The sequence below is a fragment of the Lontra canadensis genome, unplaced genomic scaffold, assembly GCF_010015895.1.
Source record: "Lontra canadensis isolate GAN:19392208 unplaced genomic scaffold, GSC_riverotter_1.0 scaffold93, whole genome shotgun sequence".
NCBI lineage: Eukaryota > Metazoa > Chordata > Mammalia > Carnivora > Mustelidae > Lontra > Lontra canadensis.
The window spans coordinates 2,171,365-2,193,403 of NW_022631087.1; the positions used below are offsets into that span (position 1 = coordinate 2,171,365).

Sequence of the window (22,039 nt, forward strand, 5' to 3'; positions counted from 1 at the left end):
TCGTATATACTCTAAACTCACATGTGTTGTTACTGTTTTTGCTTTAGATAACTATCCTTTAGACTGGTTAAAGATATAGAAAACAATCTTTAAAATTTACCTTCAGTCTAGTGATTTTTGATCCTTGTTTCTTTACATAAAATCCCAGTTTCTGTGTTATATTGTCGTATCCCCTGCCTGAAGAATCTTCTAAAACATCTCTCGTATTGCCGGTCTGGTGCTAATGAATTATTGTGGCTTTTGTTGGTCCAAAAAAGTCTTTATATCTTTTTCATTTCTGAAAGATACTTTCAGTGGGTGTGGTATTCTGGATTCACAAGTTTTCTGTTTTGTTTTCAGCACTTTACAGATTTTAATCCGTTTTTTTCTGACTTGCATGTTTGCACATCTTTTCTACTCGGTATACAGTGTGCCTTCCCCCCCGCCACCCCCGGCTGCCTTCAAGATTTTCTCTATCTTTGGTTTTTAGCTGTTTGAATATGACATGTCTAGTTGTTTTGTTTTGTTTTGTTTTTAATCCTGCTTGAGATTTTCTCAACTTGGATCTGTGCTTTGATGTGTTCCATTATATTTGGAAAACTCCCTGCCGTTATCCTCTGCTCTGTCTTCTCTCTCTCTCTCTTCCTTCTGTTATTTCAGTTACGTGCGTGTCAGAACTTTCCATACTGTTCCGCGACTTGGAGGCTCTGTTTTTTTTTTTTAAAGATTTTATTTATTTATTTGACAGACACAGATCTTAAGTAGATACACAGACACAGATCTTAAGTAGGCGGAGAGGCAGGCAGAGAGAGAGGAGGAAGCAGGCTCCCTGCCAAGCAGAGATCCTGATGCGGGCCTCGATCTCAGGACTCTGGGATCATGACCTGAGCTGAAGGCAGAGGCTTTAACCCACTGAGCCACCCAGGCGCCCTTTTGTGGTTTGGTTTAGGTCATTTTTTATTGGCCTATCTGCAAGCTTACTGACTTTTTTTCTAGTATATGTCAACTTTACTGATGAAGCTGTTGATGGCATTCTTCATTTCTTTTGCCATGTTTTGTTTTTATTTTCATTTCTAACATTTCATTTTTATTATTTCTCTTTCTCCTGAAATTCCTCATCTGTTCATCCTTATTGTTTATCTTTTCCATGGGAGCCTTTGGCATATTAACTATGGTTATTTTAAATTCCTTGTTTGATAGGTTCTTTTGATTGCTTCATCTCTTGAAAGTGGACTCTTTCTCTTTTCAAAATGTTTATTCTTGGAGTATAGTTGACCTACAATGTTACATTGGTTTCAGGCATACAGCATCGTGATTGGAAAATTCTATACATTCTATACTCACTGCAATAAGGGTAGTTACCATCTGTCACAATCCAACATTATTATAATATTGACTATATTCTCTAAGCTGTACCTTTCCTCCCTGTGACTTACTTGTTTTAAAACTGGGAGTTGGTATGTCATGATTTCCCTTCACCTGTTTTGCCCATCCTCCCTATCCCCCTTCCGTCAGGCAACCACGAGTTTGTCCTCTGTATTTATGTGTCTGTTTCTGGTTTTTTGTTTGGTCATTTGGTTGGTTTTTAGAATCCACGTATAGGTGAAATCCTATGGCATTTGTTTTTTTGGTCTGATTTATTTCACTTAACATAATACTTTCTAGGTTCATGCATTTTGTTGCAAATGGCAAAATCTCATTCATTTTATGGTGAAGTAATATTCTGTTGTGTATCTATGCCACATTTTCTTTTATTAATTGAATTAAAAATTCATTTTCAATCTATTAATTGATGGACACTTGGGCTGCTTCCATATCTTAGCTATTGTAAATATGCTGCAGTGAATATAGGAACACACATAGCTTTTCAAGTTAGTGTTTTGATTTTGAGTCAACAGCCAGAGTGGAATTACCGAATTGTATGGTATTTCTTTTTTTTTAAGATTTTATTTATTTATTTGATAGACAGAGATCACAGATAGGCAGGCAGAGAGAGAGGAAGGGAAGCAGGCTCCCTGCTGAGCAGAGAGCCTGATGCAGGACTCGATCCCAGGACCCAGGGATCATGACCTGAGCCGAAGGCAGAGGCTTTAACCCACAGAGCCACCCAGGCGCCCCTGAATTGTATGGTATTTCTATTTGGAATTTTCCAAGGAACTTCCATACTGTTTTCCACAGTGATTGGATTAATTTACATTCTCACCAACAGGGCGGAGGGTCCCCTTTCCTCCATATCTTCACCAACACTTAGTAGTTTTTGCTTTTTTGATACTAGCCACTGTGATTGGTGTAAGGTAACATCTCATTGTGGTTTTGATTTGCATTTCCCTGGTGATGAGTAATGTTGAGCATCTTTTCCTGTGTCTGTTTGCCATCTGTATGTCTTCTTTGGAAAATGTCTGTTCAAGATCTCTGCTTATTTTTAATTTGATTACCTGTTTTTTGGTGTTGAGTTGTATATGTTCTTCATATATTTTGGACGTTAACCTCTTATTGATATATCATTTGCAAATATCTCCTTCCATTCAGTAGGTTGCCTTTTTGTTATGTTGATGGTTTCCTTTACTGTGCAAAAGCTTCTTATTTTATAAAAATTATATTATATATATTATAAAATGTATATTATATATATAGGTTTTGTTATATGTATCCATATATAGATACAGATTATATAATAGTTTATTTTTGCTTTCGTTTCCCTTGCCTGAGGAGACATGTCCATAAATGTATTACTAAGACCAATGTCCAAGAGCTTACTGCCTAGGTTTTCTCTCTTAGGAGTTTTATGGTTTCAGGTCTCATATTTATGTCTTATTTTGAGGGGGTTTGTCAGTGTGTTTTTATCGTTTTCCCAACACCATTTGTTGCAAAGACTGTCTTTTGCCCATTGTATATTCTTGCCTCCTTTGCCATCGATAAATTGACCATATGAGCATGGCTTTATTTCCAGCTCTCTATCCTGTTCCAGCAATCTGTATGTCCATTTTGTCCCAGCACTTTACTGTTTTGATTACTTTAGCTTTGTAGTATATCTTAAAATCTGGGATTGTGGTATCTTTGTTCTTTCTCAAGATTGCTTTGGTTATTTGGGATACTTTGTGTTCCCATATAAATTTTAGGATTATTTGTTCTAGTTCTCTGAAAAATACTATTGGTATTTTAAGAGTGATTGCATTGAATCTATAGATTGCTTTGGGTAGTAGGCCCATTTTAACAATATTAGTTCCTCCAATCCATAAGCATGTATTTCTTTATATTAGTTTATGTTGTGTTCTGTTTTTTTCATCAGTGTTTTATAGTTTTCAGAGTACAGGCCTTCCACCACCTTGGTTAAAGTTTATTCCTAGGTATTTTATTCTTTTTGGTGCAGGTATAAATGGGATTGTTCTCTTAGTCTTTTTCTGGGACTTCATTATTAGTGTATAGAAATGCAACAGATTTCTGTATATTTATTTTGTGTCCTGTAACCTCACTGAATTCACTTATTATTAGCTCGATTGTTTTATGGTGGACTCTTTAGGGTTTTCTATATATAGTATCATTTCATCTGCAAATGGGACAGTTTTACTTCTACTTTACCAGTTTGGATGCCTTTTAATTCTTTTTCTTGTCTGATTGCTATGGCTAGTGAGGATGTCCAGTACTCGATTGAATAAAAGTTGGTGAGAGTGAACATCCTTGTCTTGTTCCTGATTTTCGAGGAGTAGCTTTCAGTTTTTCACTTTTGAATATGATGTTAGGTGTGGAATGGTCATATGTAACCTTTATTATGTCAATGTATGTTCCCTCTAAACCCACTTTGTTGATAGTTTTTATTATGAACTGATGTTGAATTTTGTCACATGCTTTTTCTGCATCTATCCATCCTTCATTTTGTTAACGTGATGTATCATTTTGATTGATTTGTGTTAAATGAACATCTTGGCAATAAATCCCTATAGATCCTGGTGAACGATCCTTGTAATGTATTGTTAAATGCAGTTTGCTAATATTTTGTTGAGGGTTTTTGCATCTGTGTTCATCAGGGATATTGGCCTGTATTTTTCTTTTTCTGGTAATGTCTTTGGTTTTAATACAGGGTAATGTTGGCCTTATAGAATGAATTTAGAAGCTTTCCTTTCTCTTCTGTTTTTGGGACAAGTTTGAGAATAGTAAGTATTAATTTTTCTTTGGTTAATGTTTGGTTGAACTCACCTGTAAAGCTTTGGACTTTTGTTTATTGAGTGTTGTTTTTTTTTTTTAATTACTGATCAATTTTGTTACTGGTAATCAGTCTGTTCAGATTTTCTGCTGCTTTCTGACTCAGGCTACAAAGGTTATATGTTTGTAGAAATTTGTCCATTTTTCTTCTAGGTTTCCAATTTGTTGGCGTATAATTTTTTGTAATAATTTCTCATAATTTTTTTCTATGATGTCAGTACTTTCAGTTCTGATTTTATTGAGTCTTCTCTCTTTTTTCTTAATGAGTCTAACGGTTTATCAATTTTATCTTTTTAAAGAACCTGCTCTTGGTTCCATTGATCTGTTGTTTTATAAGTTTCTGTTTCATTTATTTCCACTCTGATCTTTATTCCTTCCTTCCTTCTACTGACTTGGGGCTTTGTTCTTTTTCTAGTTCCTTTATGTATAACATTAGATTGTTTGAGATATTTTTTGTTTCTTGAGGTAGGCCTGTATCTCTATAAACTTTCCTCTTAGAACTGCTTTTGCTACATCCCAAAGATTTTTGGACCGTTGTATTTTCAGTTTCATTTGTCTCTATGTATTTTTAAAAATTTTTTATTTAAATTCAATTTTGTTAACGTATAGTGTATTATTAGTTTCAGGGGTAGAATTTAGTGATTCATCAGTTGCGTGTAACACCCAGTGCTCATTCCATCAAATGCCCTCCTTAATGCCCATCATTTCTTCATTGACCCATTGGTTGTTTAGTAGAATTTTGTTTAGCCTCCACATGTTTGTGGTTTTTCCAGTTTTTTTTTTTTTTTTTTTGCAATCGATTTCTGGTTTCATACCATTGTGATCCGAAAAGTGCTTAATAATATTTAAATATTAAACTAACGGAGACTTGTTTTGTGGTCTCACATGTGCTCTATCCTGGGGAATATTCCATTTGAACTTGAAAAGAACATGCATTCTGCTGTTTTTAGACAGAATGTTTTGAATATATCTATTAAGTCCATCTGGTCTAATGTATCATTCAAAGCCACTGTTGCCTTATTGATTTTCTGTTTCCTTATTGATTTTCTGCCTGGACGATGTACCCATTGATGTAAGTGGGCTGTTAAGTTTCCCTACTATTAATGTGTCCTGTCAACTTCTCCTTTTATGTCTGTTAATATTTGCTTTATGTACTTAGGTACTCCTGTGTTGGGCGCATAGATATTCACAATGGTTTTATCTTCTTTTAGGGCTGATTCCTTTATGATTATGTCATGCCCTTCTTTGGCTCTTATTACAGTCTTTATTTTAAAGTCCTTTTTTATCCGATATAAGTATTGCTACCCATATTATTTTCTGTTTTCACTTTCATTTTGCATCCCTTCACTTTCAGTCTGTATGTGTCTTATGTCTGAAGTGAGTTTCTTGTAGGCGGCATAGAGATGGGTCTTGTTTCTTTAATCCACTTAATCATTACAGATTCTTAATTTTCTGTGTGTCCTGTAATTTTTTATTGACTTCCAAACAGTGGTTAGAACAGTAGAGACCGGAGTAGAGAGTATTTATGCCTGGAAATAGACACACTTCTTTTCTCCTAGTCTCTTAATGTAAGGAATTGAGTCCGTTGATTTAGGCATTGATTGCTTTGGGGTTTTGTTTTTGCTATGGGTACCCTTAGTGAACTACCAGATTCATATTCTTCTGGGATACCCTGTGCTCAGGTTGGAAGTTTACTTGTTGAAGGGGTTTTTCTCAATGTTGCTGCTACACCGTTAACATTGTGCCTTCCCTGTTAGGGAAGTAGACACACTTGTTAGCCTCTTTGGGGCAGAGGTGGAGGTGTGGGGGTCCCCTGCTGTCCTGGCTTAGTCCCAGCAAGCCCTGTGTTTTGAGGGATTCTCAGTAATCCTGTCCACCCTCCCCGTAGCCCTCCCCCAAGAGAAACCTCTAATAATCTGAGCCTGCGATGATTTCTACCAAGGTTAGAGAGCTTTTTCTTTTTATTTCCCCCACCTGCAATGGGTCTCTTTCTTTGCCCGTGGTCAATAGGGTTTCTGTCCTTCCCCCTAGCCACTTGAGGCTTCTGTTCCATAAGGGAGAGGGCTGGCTAGGACATCATGCTTTCCCCACAGCAGTGGTTGCTCCCCTCCTGCAAAACAGGCACCTCAGAGATAGGCTTCCTCCATTCTCTGTTCTCGGGGACTCTTCATGAGCACCAGGTATGGTCTGTGGCCATCTTGTGAATAGATGTACATTTCCTTTGCATCCATGGCTCTCAGAGTTCTGTACCATCATGTGAGTTCACCCGTTGCCTTTAGCAATTTGTTTTAAAAATTGAGCTGAGGGACGCCTGGGTGGCTCAGTTGGTTAAGTGGCTGCCTGCGGCTCGGGTCATGATCCCAGCATCCTGGGATCGAGTCCCACATTGGGCTCCTTGCTTGGCGGGGAGCCTGCTTCTCCCTCTGCCTCTGCCTGCCTCTCTGCCTGTGCTCGCTCACTCGCTCTCTGTCCCTCTGTCCCTGACAAATAAATAAATAAAATCTTAAAAAAAAAAATTGAGCTGAATTCTTTTTACTTAGATGTCGCACTTTCCTCCCTCAGACATAGATGAACCAGTCCCCAAGTCCTCCTTTCTTTGGAGGTGACTGTCTTTCTGTGTATTCCAAGCTAAGCAGTTGTGACCTCAGCTCTCCGATGGGTTAAAGAACAGTTAGGACTTTGCAAATTATCTGGTTTTCTCTTGTTATGGCGGGAGTGTTGCTCTTTCTAATTTTGCACATTCTAAGTGGAACAGAAACATACCTAGAAAGGCAACAAAGAGTACATCCTGGTGGGATTGTGGTCAAATTTTAATCTCATGCTTTTCTGTATTTTTCTAATGTTCTAATTAAGACTAGATTATTTTTATAATCCTGTGCATATGCATATATAGCTGATTTTAAAATTTAAGTATGCATAGGATTATAAAAATAAACATACACACATATTATATATATATATATATGGACCCTTTAAGCTTTGAGTTATTCTTTTTTGTGCATTGTTGAAGGGAACTAGATAGTGGCCAAATGTGTATCTTTGTTTTGTAGCAAAAAGGTACCTCTGGGGCAGGTCAGCAGAAGTATACACACCGTTATATGAGGGCTTCACATTCCACTAGTAGTGCTTACTGGGTGTTACACACAGGCCAGGCATCCGTGGTTTGTTATGAAGCAGTTTGTGGGGTGCTAATGAAATGCTAAACCCTGCTGCCTCCTCTGTAACTGGCTTGTTTTTATAGACATAAAAATTGAAGCTTAGGAGCTGAAATAACTTAAGTCCACCCCAGTTGCAAATAAATGAAACAGCCATGACTCAGCTGTTCACTCCGCATTAAATAGTGTTTATTGATTACTACAACATGCAGGGTGCTGTGCGGAGTCCTGAAGCATCACATTAAAGACGACAAATGTGCTCCCTGCCCTCACTGAGCTCACAGTCTGCCCAGGGAGACCATTTTTTTAAAAAAATGACATTGTTAACTGATTTGTACGATTTTGCCAAAGTGATCCTTGACTTCGAAATCCAGCCCCTTTCTCATGAAATCAGGAATAAAAAGTTACTCCAAAGACAGACTTCATCAGACAGCCTACTTTTCACAAGTTTATGTACTCCTTCATCCCTGAAACTTAGTTTGAGTGTCTTCTGTGTGCCCGGCCCTGTGCTTGGCCAGGGTAGAAATGAGATTTGACTTGGAGGTTTTCACCAGCTGACTAGCTCAGACCCACCCCTTACCTTCTAACTCAGTAAAGCATATTGAAATTCCCTCTCTCTCTCTCTCTTTCTCTCTCTCTCTCTCTCTCTCTCTCTCTCTCTCTATATATATATATATATATCTTCTTCAGTGATCAAGTGATAATATAGAGATAACCATGAACCATTTGCTGTTTGTTATAAGAAAAGTAGATCATTCTCAGACTTGGGCTTGTCACTTCTTGTGACCTCCCAGGGGATCCTGGCATAGTGGTTGTCGGTGATGATTGGTTTATCGGAAGTGAGGAAGCGTGTGTGTGCATGCACATGTGCACATGTGCGTAGGAGTAGTGGAAGGGCAGAGATGAGATAGCAGAGAAGCAAAGAGAAGACTGAGATACTAGAGCTTTGGAGGCACACACATGCAGTCTTCAGTCTTGGCTTGTCCATTTGCTTGTTGGATCTCCTCGGACAAATCACGTAACTTCTCTGAGCCTCAGTTTCTCACCTCTCTGCTGGGACTAACAGTAGTACCTACCTCACAGGGTAGATGTGAGGGTTAAATAAGAAAATACGTGTGAAGTGTTTAGCACTTGACACACTGCACTCATTAACAGCAGCTGGTATTAGCGCTGCTGCTGCTGCTGTTGTACCAGCATCAGGGCTGGAAGCCATTCAGAGAGTTACAAGTGTGGAATTAAGATGCAGGAGAAAGGGGCACCCAGGTGGCTCAGCTGGTTGAGCATCTGCCTTCAGCTCAGGTCATGATCCTGGCGTCCAGGGATCGAGTCCCACATCAGGCTCCCTGCTCAGCAGGGAGTCTGCTTCTCCTTCTGACCCTTACCCCTCTCATGCTCTCTCCCTTTCTCTCTCTCTCTCCAATAAATAAGTAAATATTTTTTTAAAAAGATGCAAGAGAAGGGCTGAAGCAGGAGCTATAGACAAGAGAGCCACCTGCACAAAAGGGACGAGGAGGTGTAACACTGGATTTTGGGGACAGACCCTGGGAGTGCCAGCCTGGGGAGTGAGATGGAAGGAGACAGTGTAGTCAGCAGAGAAGGGGGTCAGACCACAGGGTGTATACCATCGGAGGAGAGTCTGTGAGAAAGAAGGTGATAGTCAGGGTCATCTGAGGCTGCAGGAAAGTGGAGCGGGCCAGGGGGTATCTCCAAGCTAGGTGATCAGGAGGCTAGCTCCTCACTTGCTCATGTTCAGATCACTCCTAAAGTCTGTCCCAGTTCCAAGTCCCAAAATAGAATTGTTTCCAAAATGAGTCTCTTCCCGCTTTTCTTCAGTGTAGTAAATCAAATGATTGCACAAAGCAAAAGGACCATCCCTGGTCCTGCTGCTTACTTCCTGCTCCCATACAAAGGGCAGCTCCTCTACTCCAGCTGCAAGTAATGGCCCCTGGGAAAGGTGTCATGGGTGGGCAATGGCAGCCCACCCTCCCGGATGGTACAGCAGCCATCAGATGATTATTCCACACACTTCTCTAAATTTTGACCTCTGTCAAGAGTGACCAAATACTCTGAGAAGTCTTCTCACTTCAAAGCTAGATCCAGTGTGCTAGTCACTGAGAATGTGCTAGGGCTTTATTACATGTGCAGTACTTTTGGTTCACTCAGTATTCAACATTTATTAAGCACCTCCTGTATATCAGGCACTGTGCTAGGCACAGGGGGTACATATACCACTTTTCTTTCATGAAGACATCTTTGACAACCTTCTTTCCTCATACACCCATAACCACTCACCAGGACATCATGGTTGGCTCTGCCATCTAAGTATTTTAATCTGACCATATTGCATTATTTCCACTGTTACCATCCTCATCCAGGATGCTTTCTTGCCTGGATTTTTGGGATAACCTTCAAACAGATCTCCCTGCTCTGTCCTTGCCCTTCTAAACTCAGTTTTCATCTCAGGAACAAGGCTGATCTTTTTAAAACATATGGCAGGCTCAATAGTGTTGAGATAGTTGGTAGAGCTGGAAGTGTGAGGAGACTGGCAGTTTCAGATCCTGTGGTCAGCACTTGAACCCAACCTCTGCAGTTGTAAAAGAAGGGAGAAAACTGGCTGCAATCTGGGGCAGGAGCTTTCCAAGCTGGGAGAACAGCAGATGCAAAGGCCATGGTTAGGTTGTCAAGGACCTGAAGAAAGAGAAAGAAAGCTGATGCTGTGTGACTTGAGTAACCTGGCGGGGGTGGGGGTGGTGAGAGGGAGTGGGAGGAGCTGAAGTCAGATGGATAAAGGGGGGCACAGTGTGGTGTCTGGCACTATGCTAGGTGCTGAACACACAGTGATAAGCAAAATAGACATAGCCCCTTGCCCTCCACATCAGAGCGTACAGTCTATTGGGAAAGATGGACGTGAACCAGATAATCACACAAATCAGTGTATAGTTACCAACTGTCACAACTTGCCCCTTCAAGAGGAACAATCAGGGGCTCTGACCTTGATTAGGGGGCTTCAGAGAAAGTTTTTCTGTGGATGTGACACTTGCTCTGAGATCAGATCAATGAGGAGTCGAGTAGATGAAGAAGGGTAGGATGCTCTTGGATGGAAGGATGCCAAGGTCAAAGGCTCTGAGGTGGGAAAGAACTGGGCAGAGGCAAGAGGGGTTGAAACATGGTGAAGGAAAGAGACTGCAAAGTGAGGCTGGAGAGGAAAGCAAGGCTGGAATGTGAGCTTTGGGGATCGTGGTTAGGATTTTGGTCTTTACCCTAAGAAGCATGGGAAACTATTGGGGGGTTTTTAATCAGAAGGTGAACTAGATCAGAATTGCAAGTGTTTTGGGGAAATCCCTCTTGCAATGTGCAAGACGAGGTAGAGGTTGGGAGGTGAGCAGAGCAGGTAGGCTCTTGTACCCACTGTTGCAGAGGCTGCAGTACTGGCCCGGGTGAGAGGTAGTGATAGCTGGGAGAAAAGGGAAAGACTGGCTGAGGTTGAGAGAAACTTGGAGATAAAAATCGGCAGTACCTGCTCATGGGACAAGAAACTATTCAAGTGTCAAAAACCAGATACAGTAAAAGAGGAGCCAGCAGTCATTATAAGCCTTACGGTGTGGTACAGAGGGCAGACATGGGCCACCTGTGAAGTTCTCGTGCCTTAAAAAAAAATTGTAACTTCATTTGATCTGTTCTTTTGGGCTGTCAGTTTATGAGAAGCACGCAGGATAGATGAACAGGTTAAATGACACTATGAGGATGTCAACCAAATCAGAGGGTGGGACATTCCAGGGAAAAAATAACAGGAGGGAGTCAACAAACCAATGGCATGAAAGAGGCTTTTTTAAAAGTCTTTAGAAATAGAACAAGATAATTTTTTGTGCAATGTGTAGACCTTGTTTGGATCCTGATTCAAAGAAACCAAAAGACTGCTCTGAGAGAAATAGAGAAATTCGAGGACAGACTGGGCTTTAGATAATATTAAGAAATTGATGTTCATTCTGTTAAGTATACTAATGGCAATGATGGCTTTAAATGTGTCTGTGTGTGTGTGTGTGTGCGCGCGCACATGCACACACATACATACATGTTTAAGTACATGTTGGAAGATGGACACAAAGCTTCTGAAATGATACATCATGAATTTGTTTATAGTGTTCCAGAAAAGACAGAGCAGCATGTGATAAACTGAACTGTTCTTTACTGGAGCTGGATCAGAATTACTTGGAGGTTTATTATACCATTCTATCTTGGGGTATATTTGAAATTTCTCCATACAAAAAAGTTGAAAACAAAAATTTTAGGGAAAGTAGAGTTCCCTGTGAAATAGAACATAAGAAAAGAATGTCTGACGGAGAAGCAATGAGTTCAGTTTGGATGTGTTGAGGTTGATGTGCCTTTAGAACACTAAGTGGGGGGGCGCTGTACGTGGTTGGTCTAGAGTTTTGAAGACCTTTGTTCTGGATCTCAAAAGCAAGTGTACATAGTGACTAAAGCTGTGGTCACAGAGAAGTTATCCAGGGAAGGACAAAGTGTGACATGTGGGCCCAGGACTGGATGTGGAGAAGTTGGAGGAAGTAAAGGCCAGGTAGAGGGGCTGAGCTTTGTGGCTGAGAAGGAGTAGCCACAACACAGAGGGGCCACAACCACCGGGGGAAGTAAAATGTTTCCAAATGAAGGAGGGGCCAGCAGAGCCAAATGCTACCAAGATGTCAAGGCAGATGGGAACCAAAATGAGTCCACCGGGTTCACATTTGGATGCAGCTTGCTGCCTGGTGGGAGCTGTTTAGCCTGAGGGACTGGAGTGAGCAAGAGGCGAAGGAAAGGAAAGAGTGTGGACAAGTCTCTAAAGAAGGATGTCTGTGAAGTGGAAGACAGAGGGTGGCACCCTGAAGAGAGAGCGTGAGGAAATAAGAGCGTTTATTTTTAAGATGAGACATGCTTAGTGAGAGGAAGAGGTGGGATACCCCAGAGAAGGGGCAGTCATGGAGGTGGGGTTCCCGTGGAGGCAGGAGGGGATGACATGGGGTTGGCCCTTGATTCTGTCATGGTGGCTGGAGAGGAGAGCTGTGCTCTAGTGGAATGTTGGAAAGTTCTCCCTTTGCAGCTGTGTTGCCTGAGAAGTGGGGATGGTGCCCACTGCTGGTGGAGGGTCTTGGAGAAGGTTGGCAAAGTGAGGAGTGAAGGAAAGAGAAACTTGGTGGGACTGCCTGGGGAAGGGAGGGGAGGTCGGTGATTAGGGTCTGACAAGAGAGTCTGCGGGACACTACCCAGGGCCAGGGCCATGTAGGCGGTGTTGCAGGGTGTAGGGGTGTTGGGAGTGGGGGGCGAAGACCGCATGAATGCTCCATGGCGGCTGAGGTCCCGGTGGTGGCAAGCCGAAGGAGGACTCCAGGAATGACACAGGAGCCAGCCCCTGATGTTCACAGTGAGAGCCTGAAAGTGGTTCTCAAAGTCCTCCTTGTTTCCATCTCTGGTACACTGCTGCAAACCTGCCGTCCTCTCACCCTTCACCCCTGGCACCCAGACAGAACCTCTGCTCTCCAAACGGGATATGGTTTCAAGGTCAGGACTGTGGGTCAGTGCTTCCCAGTTCCTACCAAGAGGCCCACGTCAGGGGCAGCCGGAACCAGGCCGGGGGCGGGGGGGCACTGGGCCCAGAGTGGCAGCACAAGGTGCTGTCAGGCCCACTGCCCTCCCTCCACACCCTTCACACAGCCTTCTGCAGCAGCACGACCAATGACGCTCAGAGAGAGGGCGTCCTCCGGCGACCAGCATGGGCACCAGAGCACATTCCCTCCAGGCCCTGCTCATGCCCACAAGTGCCACGTGGGGCCACCCATCTTGCCCCTGAGGCCACTGCTCCAAGTGACACTGGCACGGCCAAAACATGATTCTAGAACAACCCAACCAGGTCGGGCAACACACAAGGCACTTAAACGGATCCTTTCTTCCTTCCAGCTTAACTCAGGTGATCCGAAAGTTTGCCAAGCAGCTGGATGAGTGGCTAAAAGTGGCTCTCCATGACCTCCCAGAAAACTTGCGGAACATTAAGTTTGAATGTAAGTACAGAGGTGGCAAGCTGAGGGGAAGGGAAAACAACATTTTAGGGCCAGTCTTACATTGGTTGTTCATAAAATAATAATAACTTCCACTTACTGTTTGCAAAGCACCAGATATTAAGCCTAGTGCTTTTCCTACATGAACTTCCTCAGTGCCCCCAAAAGGTGTGTTACAGGTGGTGCCCTTCTCCTTTTATGGCAAATGAAAAGGCTTAGGGGGATTAGTCAGTAGTAGAGGCAGGATTTCCCCCTCAGGTCTGTCTGTCCACACCAGAGTGTCTGCTCGTCACCACTATCTCGTCCCACTTAATCCTCATGCCACTTCTGTGATACAGGGGCAACATCCCCTCCCTGCAGATGAGGCTCTGAGAGGCAGAGAAACCTCCCGAAAGCCACCCAGCCACCCAGCCAGCAGGAAGGGGCCAGGAGTCAAACTCAAGTCTGTCCAACCCCAAAACTCTGAGATTTCCTCGAAGCCCCCGCCCCCAAAAAGGTGGTGACGGGAGCCCGAGAAAGGCTTCAGGACTTCACATATTCAATTCTCTGCCTAATGAGAAAGCCAAATTAATATTTCTCCTACAGGGATTAGGACTGTGATTTTTTTTTTTTTTTTTTTTTTTTTTTTTTCTGCTGAGCATCACCAGCCATCCTTCCCCCATTCGTTTTGCCTGAGAAAACCGGTCCTATTCCTCCTCTGTCCTGGTGTTTCCGTACTTGTGGAAAGACGCACGTGCTACTCCACAAAGATGAAATGATTTTAAGCCAAACAGAGTTTTAAGATATAGGTTTCTTAAAGCAGCATTTGAATACAGCTTGCCATTCTTGCCCGGGAGTAAGTGGCGGCAGGGAAAATGAAGGGGATCAAATTACCCTCTCTGGGCAGGCACAGGGAGCCCTTTCAGACCCGCTCGGGGGCTGAGGCCGCCTGCAGCGCCCAGCACCTACTGATAAAGCCTGCTTTATTTCACGGCTCTCAGTTCTTTTCTTTTCATGAGCACTAAATTCCACATCACAAAGTTAAAGAAAAAGTAATTAAGGAGAAGGATTAACGATTGATCGGTCTGGAAAATTAGAAGTTCATCTGTGCCCCCACCCCCCCATCCCTCCACCCCACGCCCTATTTTTCAAACCAAGCTGGCTCTGAGTACAAATTAGAATAATCCCAGGGAAATTTCTGCCTCTTGACCAGTTCAGAAATTAATGAGAAGAATGCCCTGCGCCTGTTTTAATTATGCTGACAAAACAAACCTGTTGAAATTGGCAGCGAGGAGGTCTGTGGGACTTTCCACCTGTCAGGGCCCGCAGGAACCCCTCTTCCCAGGGAACCTCAGGGGGACTTTGAGGATGGGCGAGGAGTGGAAATGCTCACCACTCCAGACAACTCTGTGAGAGCTGAGACCTGAGGCTGGCACATAACTTGACTGCCTGGTCTTGAAATCTTCAGGTCACCCCGTTTCGAACCATTAGCCTGATTTATCACTGTCGTAAACAGGATCAGTGAAACTCACCAACAGGTCATAGAGATCATTCGATAAAAATGGCAGATTATGAATGCAAAGCAGCATTCCAAGATACAGCCCAGGGTCCCATCCTAAAAGCTACCCCTCGCACCACCGCACCGCTGAGGCTCAGTCAAGTTTCCCTCTTAGATATACTACTTTTAAAGGGCCTTCTTCAAAGCTTCCACTCGATTCCAGCAATTATTTATGGGGAGAAGTGATTGAGCTTGCAATTAGCGAAATGAAAGACAAGTAAATAATTGCTTTTACTCACGGTTGATTGACGCCACAATTTCTCACACCTGCCAGTATGGCATGCGGTTGACTTTGAAATATGTACCCCAAATATCGCCGCTTTAGGAAATCATTGTCCGCACGGGAGAACAAAGAATCAAATGCAGGGTTTTGCCAGCGGGTGCATAAAAAATGGGGTGGGACAGCGAGACAAATTTAGGCCAATAAGCCACTTTTTGAAATCCAACCCTGGAAAATCCGAGGTGGGACCATACAGCGTGCAGATACTTCAGACTAACTCTTCCTTCTTGCAGTGTCGAGAAGGTTTTCCCAAATTCTGAGACGGCAAACATCACTGAATCACCTTTGCCAGGTACGTGTCCTGCAGAGTCCTTACCTGTGAGGGGCACATGCACAGAACGGCTCCCGGGAGGAACTGTTGTCAGGTGGGGCTGTTTGGTCTTTGAATGCAGCATAATAGGTGTTTGATACATCCTTACCATTACCTTTAATTTCTACCGATAAAGAATAAAAACATTAGGCAATCACGAAATAGTTTTGATTAACATACAGAATAGCTTCTGACGTCAGTTGCCCCTTAACCATGCACCACGTTCTGGTGCAAGTTTGCATTTCCCTTGAGTGGATGAGGCTTTCTCAGCCATGGCTGGCACTTGAGCCTGGACCATTCTTTCTCTCGAGACGTGTTTGGCACAGTGCAGAGATCTGGTGGCATCCCTGGCATCGTCCCGCATGCCGACACCAGATGCCCGGCACCCCACCCCCAGGTACCCCCAGGTACCAGCCCCAATGGAGCCCGGGGAGCCCAGTGTCTCGCCCCTTCTTGGGAGTCACAGAGATAAACAATTCACATGCATAAAGGGGGTGATTTGCTGTGTATGTATCATCCCGAGGAGTTCAGAGCTGCACAGTATGTTAAATATTTACCCGCTTTTATTTATTTTCTCCAGATTTTTGTTCTTTTCAGCACTAAAGTGACATATGCTTCCTATAAAAAATTCAGCAGTAACAAAAATGCATACAGTGAAAGGCAGAATATCTCCCCATGACTCCTTGGTGATGATTCGATGGCATAAAGCTTTGTGTTTCTCTTAAGTTTACACCTTAAGGAAGGGAATCAAAGCCCAATAAGGCCCCAGTTAACATTTATTAGAACATTAATGATCTTAAAGCAGAAGGGGCAAACTGGTGGCTACAGGTCAGATCTGGCCCTCAGATGGGTGGGGTTATTTTTGTTTGATTTGCATGTGTTCAAAAATTGTTTTTACTTCATTGTTAACAGTTGACCCTAGGAGATGTCAGCTAAACAGCCCCTGAGCCACATTTCCCAGGGCAGGAAGCGAGCGGATGGGCTGAGCAACTCTCCATCAGGCACTGTCCTCCTTGTCAGCCCCACTGCTTCTTAAGCTTGGCAGGACCCCCTCACTCCCGCCTGCCATCTGCCTGCCTTCTTTGTGTGGGAGGGTTTTGCCACCTCCCCCTCTTATCGTGGGTTCTGGGTCAGTGCTGTTTATTCAAGGTCAAGGTTGGAGGGAGGGGTTTCTACTTAGAGTGACCTGAAGGAAGCCTCCAGGCCAGTTCTGTATTCTGAAAATACAGAACTACAGAACTACGGAACTTTCAGAATACAGAACTACACCTCTGTGCATCTCACTGTTGCTACCCTGCCCCGGCATAAATGACACAGCGGGTGATTTGGAAGATCTGGAAACCAGAGTTATACCTTCATGTTCATGCTGGTTGTGAGAGAGGCCACACCTGGGCACTGTTCCGGAATAGGGCAGAGCCCTACCAGATTAGTGGGATTTAGGGGAGCAAACAAATATTTGCACAACAGAGAAACACTGCTGTATTTCTGAGGGTGCATGCCTTCTGGTTCTCTCCCCAGCTTGGAAGAGCTGAGGTTGGATCATATTGGAGAACTAGGCATGGCTTTGATGCCTCCCTCTAGGGCTCAGGCAGTTTAAGGAAGCCTTTGAGCCTTTAAGCATGCAGGTAAAAACATCCATACCTGTACCTACAGCCGCCAGCACGCGTGTGTGCGCTCACACACGTGCACACATAAGCTCACGCTCCGCTTCCCACACAGATGGTACGTATTTTAATTAGCATGTGCTACCTTTCCATCTTAATGGGACAAGCTCGCAGACACACTTCTGGACCAGCCGGAGGAACGGGGGTTGGTGACAGGCAGGAAACTCCATGGAACTTCCCAGCTAATATCCATCCCAGCAAGCTTTCCTAAACACGTACAAGTCATGTTGAAACCCAGGATCTAAGTACCCAGGCCCTTCGGGTACACTAAGCAAGCAGCTTGGCATTCCTGTCTCAACCATTCATTGCACGGAAACTTTTGAGCGCCTACTATATGTCAGACACGGTGTTTAGTGGTACTTGCCCTGAGCAGGAAAAAAAAATGTGAACGAAAAAATAATTAATTAAAAGTGCTAAGTGTTAGGAAGGAAACACAATGGAAATAGAGAATAATGGGGCACATGAGTGTAACTGAGACGCAGGGGTTAAGGAGGCCACACCACGGGTGTGACCTTGTAGTTGGAGCATGCATGATGGCAGGATTGCCAGGCAGGGTGAGAGAGGACCGCCCCAGCTGGCCCCCAGCCATGAACCCTGGCCCTGAGGTGTCCCTGCATCACCACAACCAGCACGGACCTGAGTTAACAGTAGCTCCTGTACTGAGCTCTTCCTCCCTAAACTATGCCCTTTTCAAACATTATCTCAAGGAGTCCCCCAACAGCAGCCTCCTTCAGAGGCAGGTCCTCTTCCCTCCATTTTCTAGATCAGGAAACCAAGGTTAAATCTGCTGGCCCACCCCAAATCAGCCAGCTGGTTAGCAGCAAGGCCAGGACTCGAACTCAATATATTTGAGTCCAGAATCCCAGACCTTTACTTCTGGTTGTTTTCATTATCATTAGAGATGGACCCAATTCATAATTCATATATTCGAGGCCGCTGACCTTTAAAAAGTCCTATAGTGATTTAAGTAAGTTTACTTGTGCTCAGATTGGGGAGAAAGGGGTTGTCAGTATTTACTTTTGCCTGGAAATTCACACGCATTAGGAGACTTTTAATGTCCATGTGTATCAGAAATCTTTTTTTTTTTTTTTTTTACATTTTGTTAAAGACATTTTAAAAACATGCAAGCAAAGGAAATGATTCTGGAAATGTTTTCCTTTGCTTATCAGCATTGTTGAACTTGGTGGTCCCAAGTATTGTTCTCATTCACCAACTGCAGGGTTTGTGGAGTAAACCACAGTTTGGATGTGCACACGAGCGTGCTCGCACAAACACCACAGGCACGTTAATGAGCAACTGAGTCTCAAGGTTTTATTCCCCTTCCCTTCCACTCCTCATGATAGTCACCTAAAAACCAAAAAGCAAAAAGAGAAAGCTAGACGATAAACTGCTTCAGAATGCATTTATATGAAAAAGACACATGGTCAGATTGCTGAGATGGAAACCGTCATTGGCCCACGGGTAGCAGGACCATTCCATGGTCTGGGCCCATTGCTTCTCCGACACGAGAGACACGTGGGTTATTAAGCACAGCACTCGCATCCTGCAAGCTTACATCTGTAGGCTGATGGGTCTCTGACCTCCATCCCATTGTTCCCCAAGGGTCAAGACCAAAGGGGCTGGGAACAGCAGGGTGTGGTCTGGCCTCGGCCACCCTGGAGAAATCTTTTACACAGCTGAGAGAAGAGAGCCACAAGAGAAAAGACTGTACAGGTCTTCCGAGTGATGGGCTCATCTGCTGATTTCCTGAAGTGGGGTTTTCCTGAATTTCAAAGTAGTTTGCAAAATACCCTATGCAGATTCATTCAAAAGAAAATAACGTGCCGGGGTTTTAACCTAACAGCCCTCGAGCTAATGAGTTAATTGGCTTGGATTACAGGCATCTCGTACAGTGATCCACAGCGCAGACATCACATTCCAAATGCTAGAAGACTGGAGGAACGTGGACCTCAACAGCATCACCAAGCAAACCCTCTATACCATGGAGGACTCCCGCGATGAGCACCGGAAACTCATCATCCAATGTAAGATGCTCTGCCAAGGGGTCTGTCTGTTCTTTGTTTTTAAAAGAAAGAAAAAGTATCTGCGTAAATATTTAAGTGGCATTCCCACCTTGTCCTTCCCCCTAGGATCCCTTCCCTCTTATTGTTCCTGTTAAACGGGTCAGCCCAGATGGGAGGGCTAATTGATTTAAGAGGACGTGTGTCAACATCCCTGGGGGAAAGGGAGCCGGGTGTCAGCGCACAGTGTCAGGCAGAAGGCCCCACCTGTGATTCTCAGTGCTGGGCGTAGTGCCATAGGTGACATAAAAAAATGAGAACAGCAGTGTGTTGCCTGTCCGCGCGTACATCAGCCTGGAGTCAGCCAGATACGCTGCGCCTGTTTCCCAGTGGAGGGTGGCACGGGTCAGCCCAGCTACGGGCAGGCGAACCTGCCATCACATTCAGTGTTGGGGGGGGAACGGATGGTGGTGCACTTCTGCGAACATGTGTTCATGTCCCGGTGGACAAAGACGGCGGGAATGTTCTAGCTGTTGTCTGGATGAGGTCAGCCGGGTGTTGTTAGCAGTAGCGGACGTGCAGGGGCCAGAGAACACCACCACCGTCCGCACACCTCTGCTGTTCCTCACGCGCCCACCGCAGCCTGCGGCCCCGGGCCTCCCACACCCAGTGGCCCTGGATGCGGGTCTCCTGGCAGCTTCCTGGCTTTGCTCAGCCTTCCTTTCTCATGCCTGGGTGGGGCCAGGAGTGCGGAAACGGGAAGCTGCGCGGAGGTCAGCCATCCCCTGAGAAGTTGGGCCTGTTCTCCTGAGCACCCCGGGCCCCTCAGACTGCCAGTCTGTGCCATCTGCATGTCCTCTTGAGGGAACTTTCTTCAGCCAGGCTAAGCATGTGGTGGTTAAAAATAACTAAGTTCGGAAAGATGTTCCTATTAGAGACCCCCTTCCCACTGAGTCCTTTTCAGAAGCCACAGGAGCAGCTGAAAACTGAACCCTGGGGTCCTTCCCTGGGGCTTCTTTCCTGGAGCGCCCTGCGTACTCGTTCCTTCCTCCGCAGCAGCCGCCAGCCTCCTTGCCCCTGGTAAGAACTTAGAGGTGGTCACTAAAATGAGACGGGAGTTCACAGATGGCCTCCTCTATGCAGGGTCTTCAGTCAGACCTACCACGGGCATAATCTCGTTAATTCTCTACACCAACCCCACAAGGAAGATACCTGCCCCCATTTTACAGAGCACAAGGCTCAGCCTCAGAGAACGGGTGACCCTTACCCCCAGCAGTAGAGTGGGGCCCCTGACCTACGCCTGACCTTGGCTTCACCACCATGCTCCAGTGCTACTCACTTGGAGGAGAAGAGAAGACAAAAATGATGAGATACGGGCAAGTTCCAGAGGCTGCGGGGTCTTTTCAGATTCTTATGGTCATGCTCCTGTTCTGTTTGTCCCTGCTCCCTGCTACAAGGCCAACAGAGAGCTTGGGTGTCAGCTGCCTACCAGCACTAGCTGTACCTCTGATCACTGTGTCTCCAGGACCTCAGCCCAGGCCAGGCATGGATACATGGGAACCATCTGTCTGGTTGGGCCAGACAGATGAATGGGAACCGAGAATGACACGACTCCCAGCAGCATGAGACCCAGCTCTCACCCCAGCCCCCACAGCACCTTTTGTGGAGGAAGAAAACATTGCCCATACTCACAGGGGACAATGCAGTCCCCATCGCTTGCTGTAGGGACCACGCTCTGTGCCTTTGCTGGAACACCTTGGAGATCACTACAGTCTCTCCAAGAAGAGAACGTTTCAGGATTTCCTTTTCAGGGTCTCTTCGGCCCAGGACAGAATGGCACCCTTTAAAGCTGTGAGTGTGCTCTTCTTCCAGAGGAAGGGAGTGCTGAGATTTGGTTCATCCCAGCTGATACTGAACGCCTGTCGTGGGCCAGGTACTGTGTTAGAAGTGGGGCAAAAAGCAATGAGTAATATGGACAGTGCCCTTCCCGTGTGGAGCTCAGAGTTAATGAAAGATCAAACAATGAACAAGTAATTCACAAATGGTGGCGTGTTACCCAAGAGGACACCTCTGTATGATGCAGCGCCTGGAAAAGGGGGAGCAGAGTGAACAAGGGCACCAGCCCCCAAGGCAGCAGGCCTGGCACGTGAATATCATCCTTGCAGATCCCCCTCCCCCCACCCCAGACAGCTGGGCAGTAAGTTCTTGACCACGACTGTGTGCTGCGCCCTCCTTTCCTTATCAGCAGTTGACAAGCCTGCACGTTCCTGCTTTAGGGGGTGTCCGTCTCCTCAGTGAAAGAGTCCTTCCTGGGAATGCTCGCTTACCCTAAATTAAAGAACGCACATTCGGACTTGAGCGTGCTGATGAGCGTGACCGTGGTAAGAGCAGGGGGGTGGGGTGCCCCAAAATCCCTGGCTCTTGTGCCCAGTGACCCCGGCCTCCAAGTCTCTGACATAGGGAGACCGCGGGGTGATGGAAGGGGGCCTGGGACAGTGCCGTGCTTGGGAGGCGAGCGTCGGGTCTGGCTGGCTTTGAAACCCACCTCTGCTATTCGCTGGCGGTGAGACCTGCAGAGGGTCACTGAGTGCCTCCGCCCCCTCCTTTGCAATAACAGCACTGGCCACCTTGGGTGGTTCATCTGTTCACTCAGCCAGCACCTGAGAATCCGCTGTCACATTCCCAAGGTTGCTGCAGGCTTAGACTAGAGTGTCCCTGCAAAGCAGTGAGGAAGGTGCCTGGCACGCAGCAAGACCCCAGGAGGTGTGAGCCGTAAGCACTCTCTCTGCCACTTCTGTCGTCCTCACCATCATCGACAGAAGCACGATAACACCTGATGCATCCACGGGGCCATCAAGAGGAAAGCACCC

The 22,039-nt window shown here is 45.2% G+C and overlaps 1 protein-coding gene across 6 annotated transcripts in view; it reads left to right on the forward strand.

The window, feature by feature from the left end:
* RFX4 (regulatory factor X4) overlaps positions 1-22,039 on the forward strand; it is a 160,928-nt gene that overhangs the window by 101,728 nt on the left and 37,161 nt on the right. For all 6 annotated transcript variants that reach the window (XM_032836706.1, XM_032836707.1, XM_032836709.1 and 3 more), the window contains 3 exons: positions 13,281-13,381; positions 15,429-15,487; positions 19,049-19,193. In XM_032836706.1, coding sequence (XP_032692597.1) covers positions 13,281-13,381; positions 15,429-15,487; positions 19,049-19,193 — 305 coding nt within the window. The remainder of the gene's footprint in view (positions 1-13,280; positions 13,382-15,428; positions 15,488-19,048; positions 19,194-22,039) is intronic.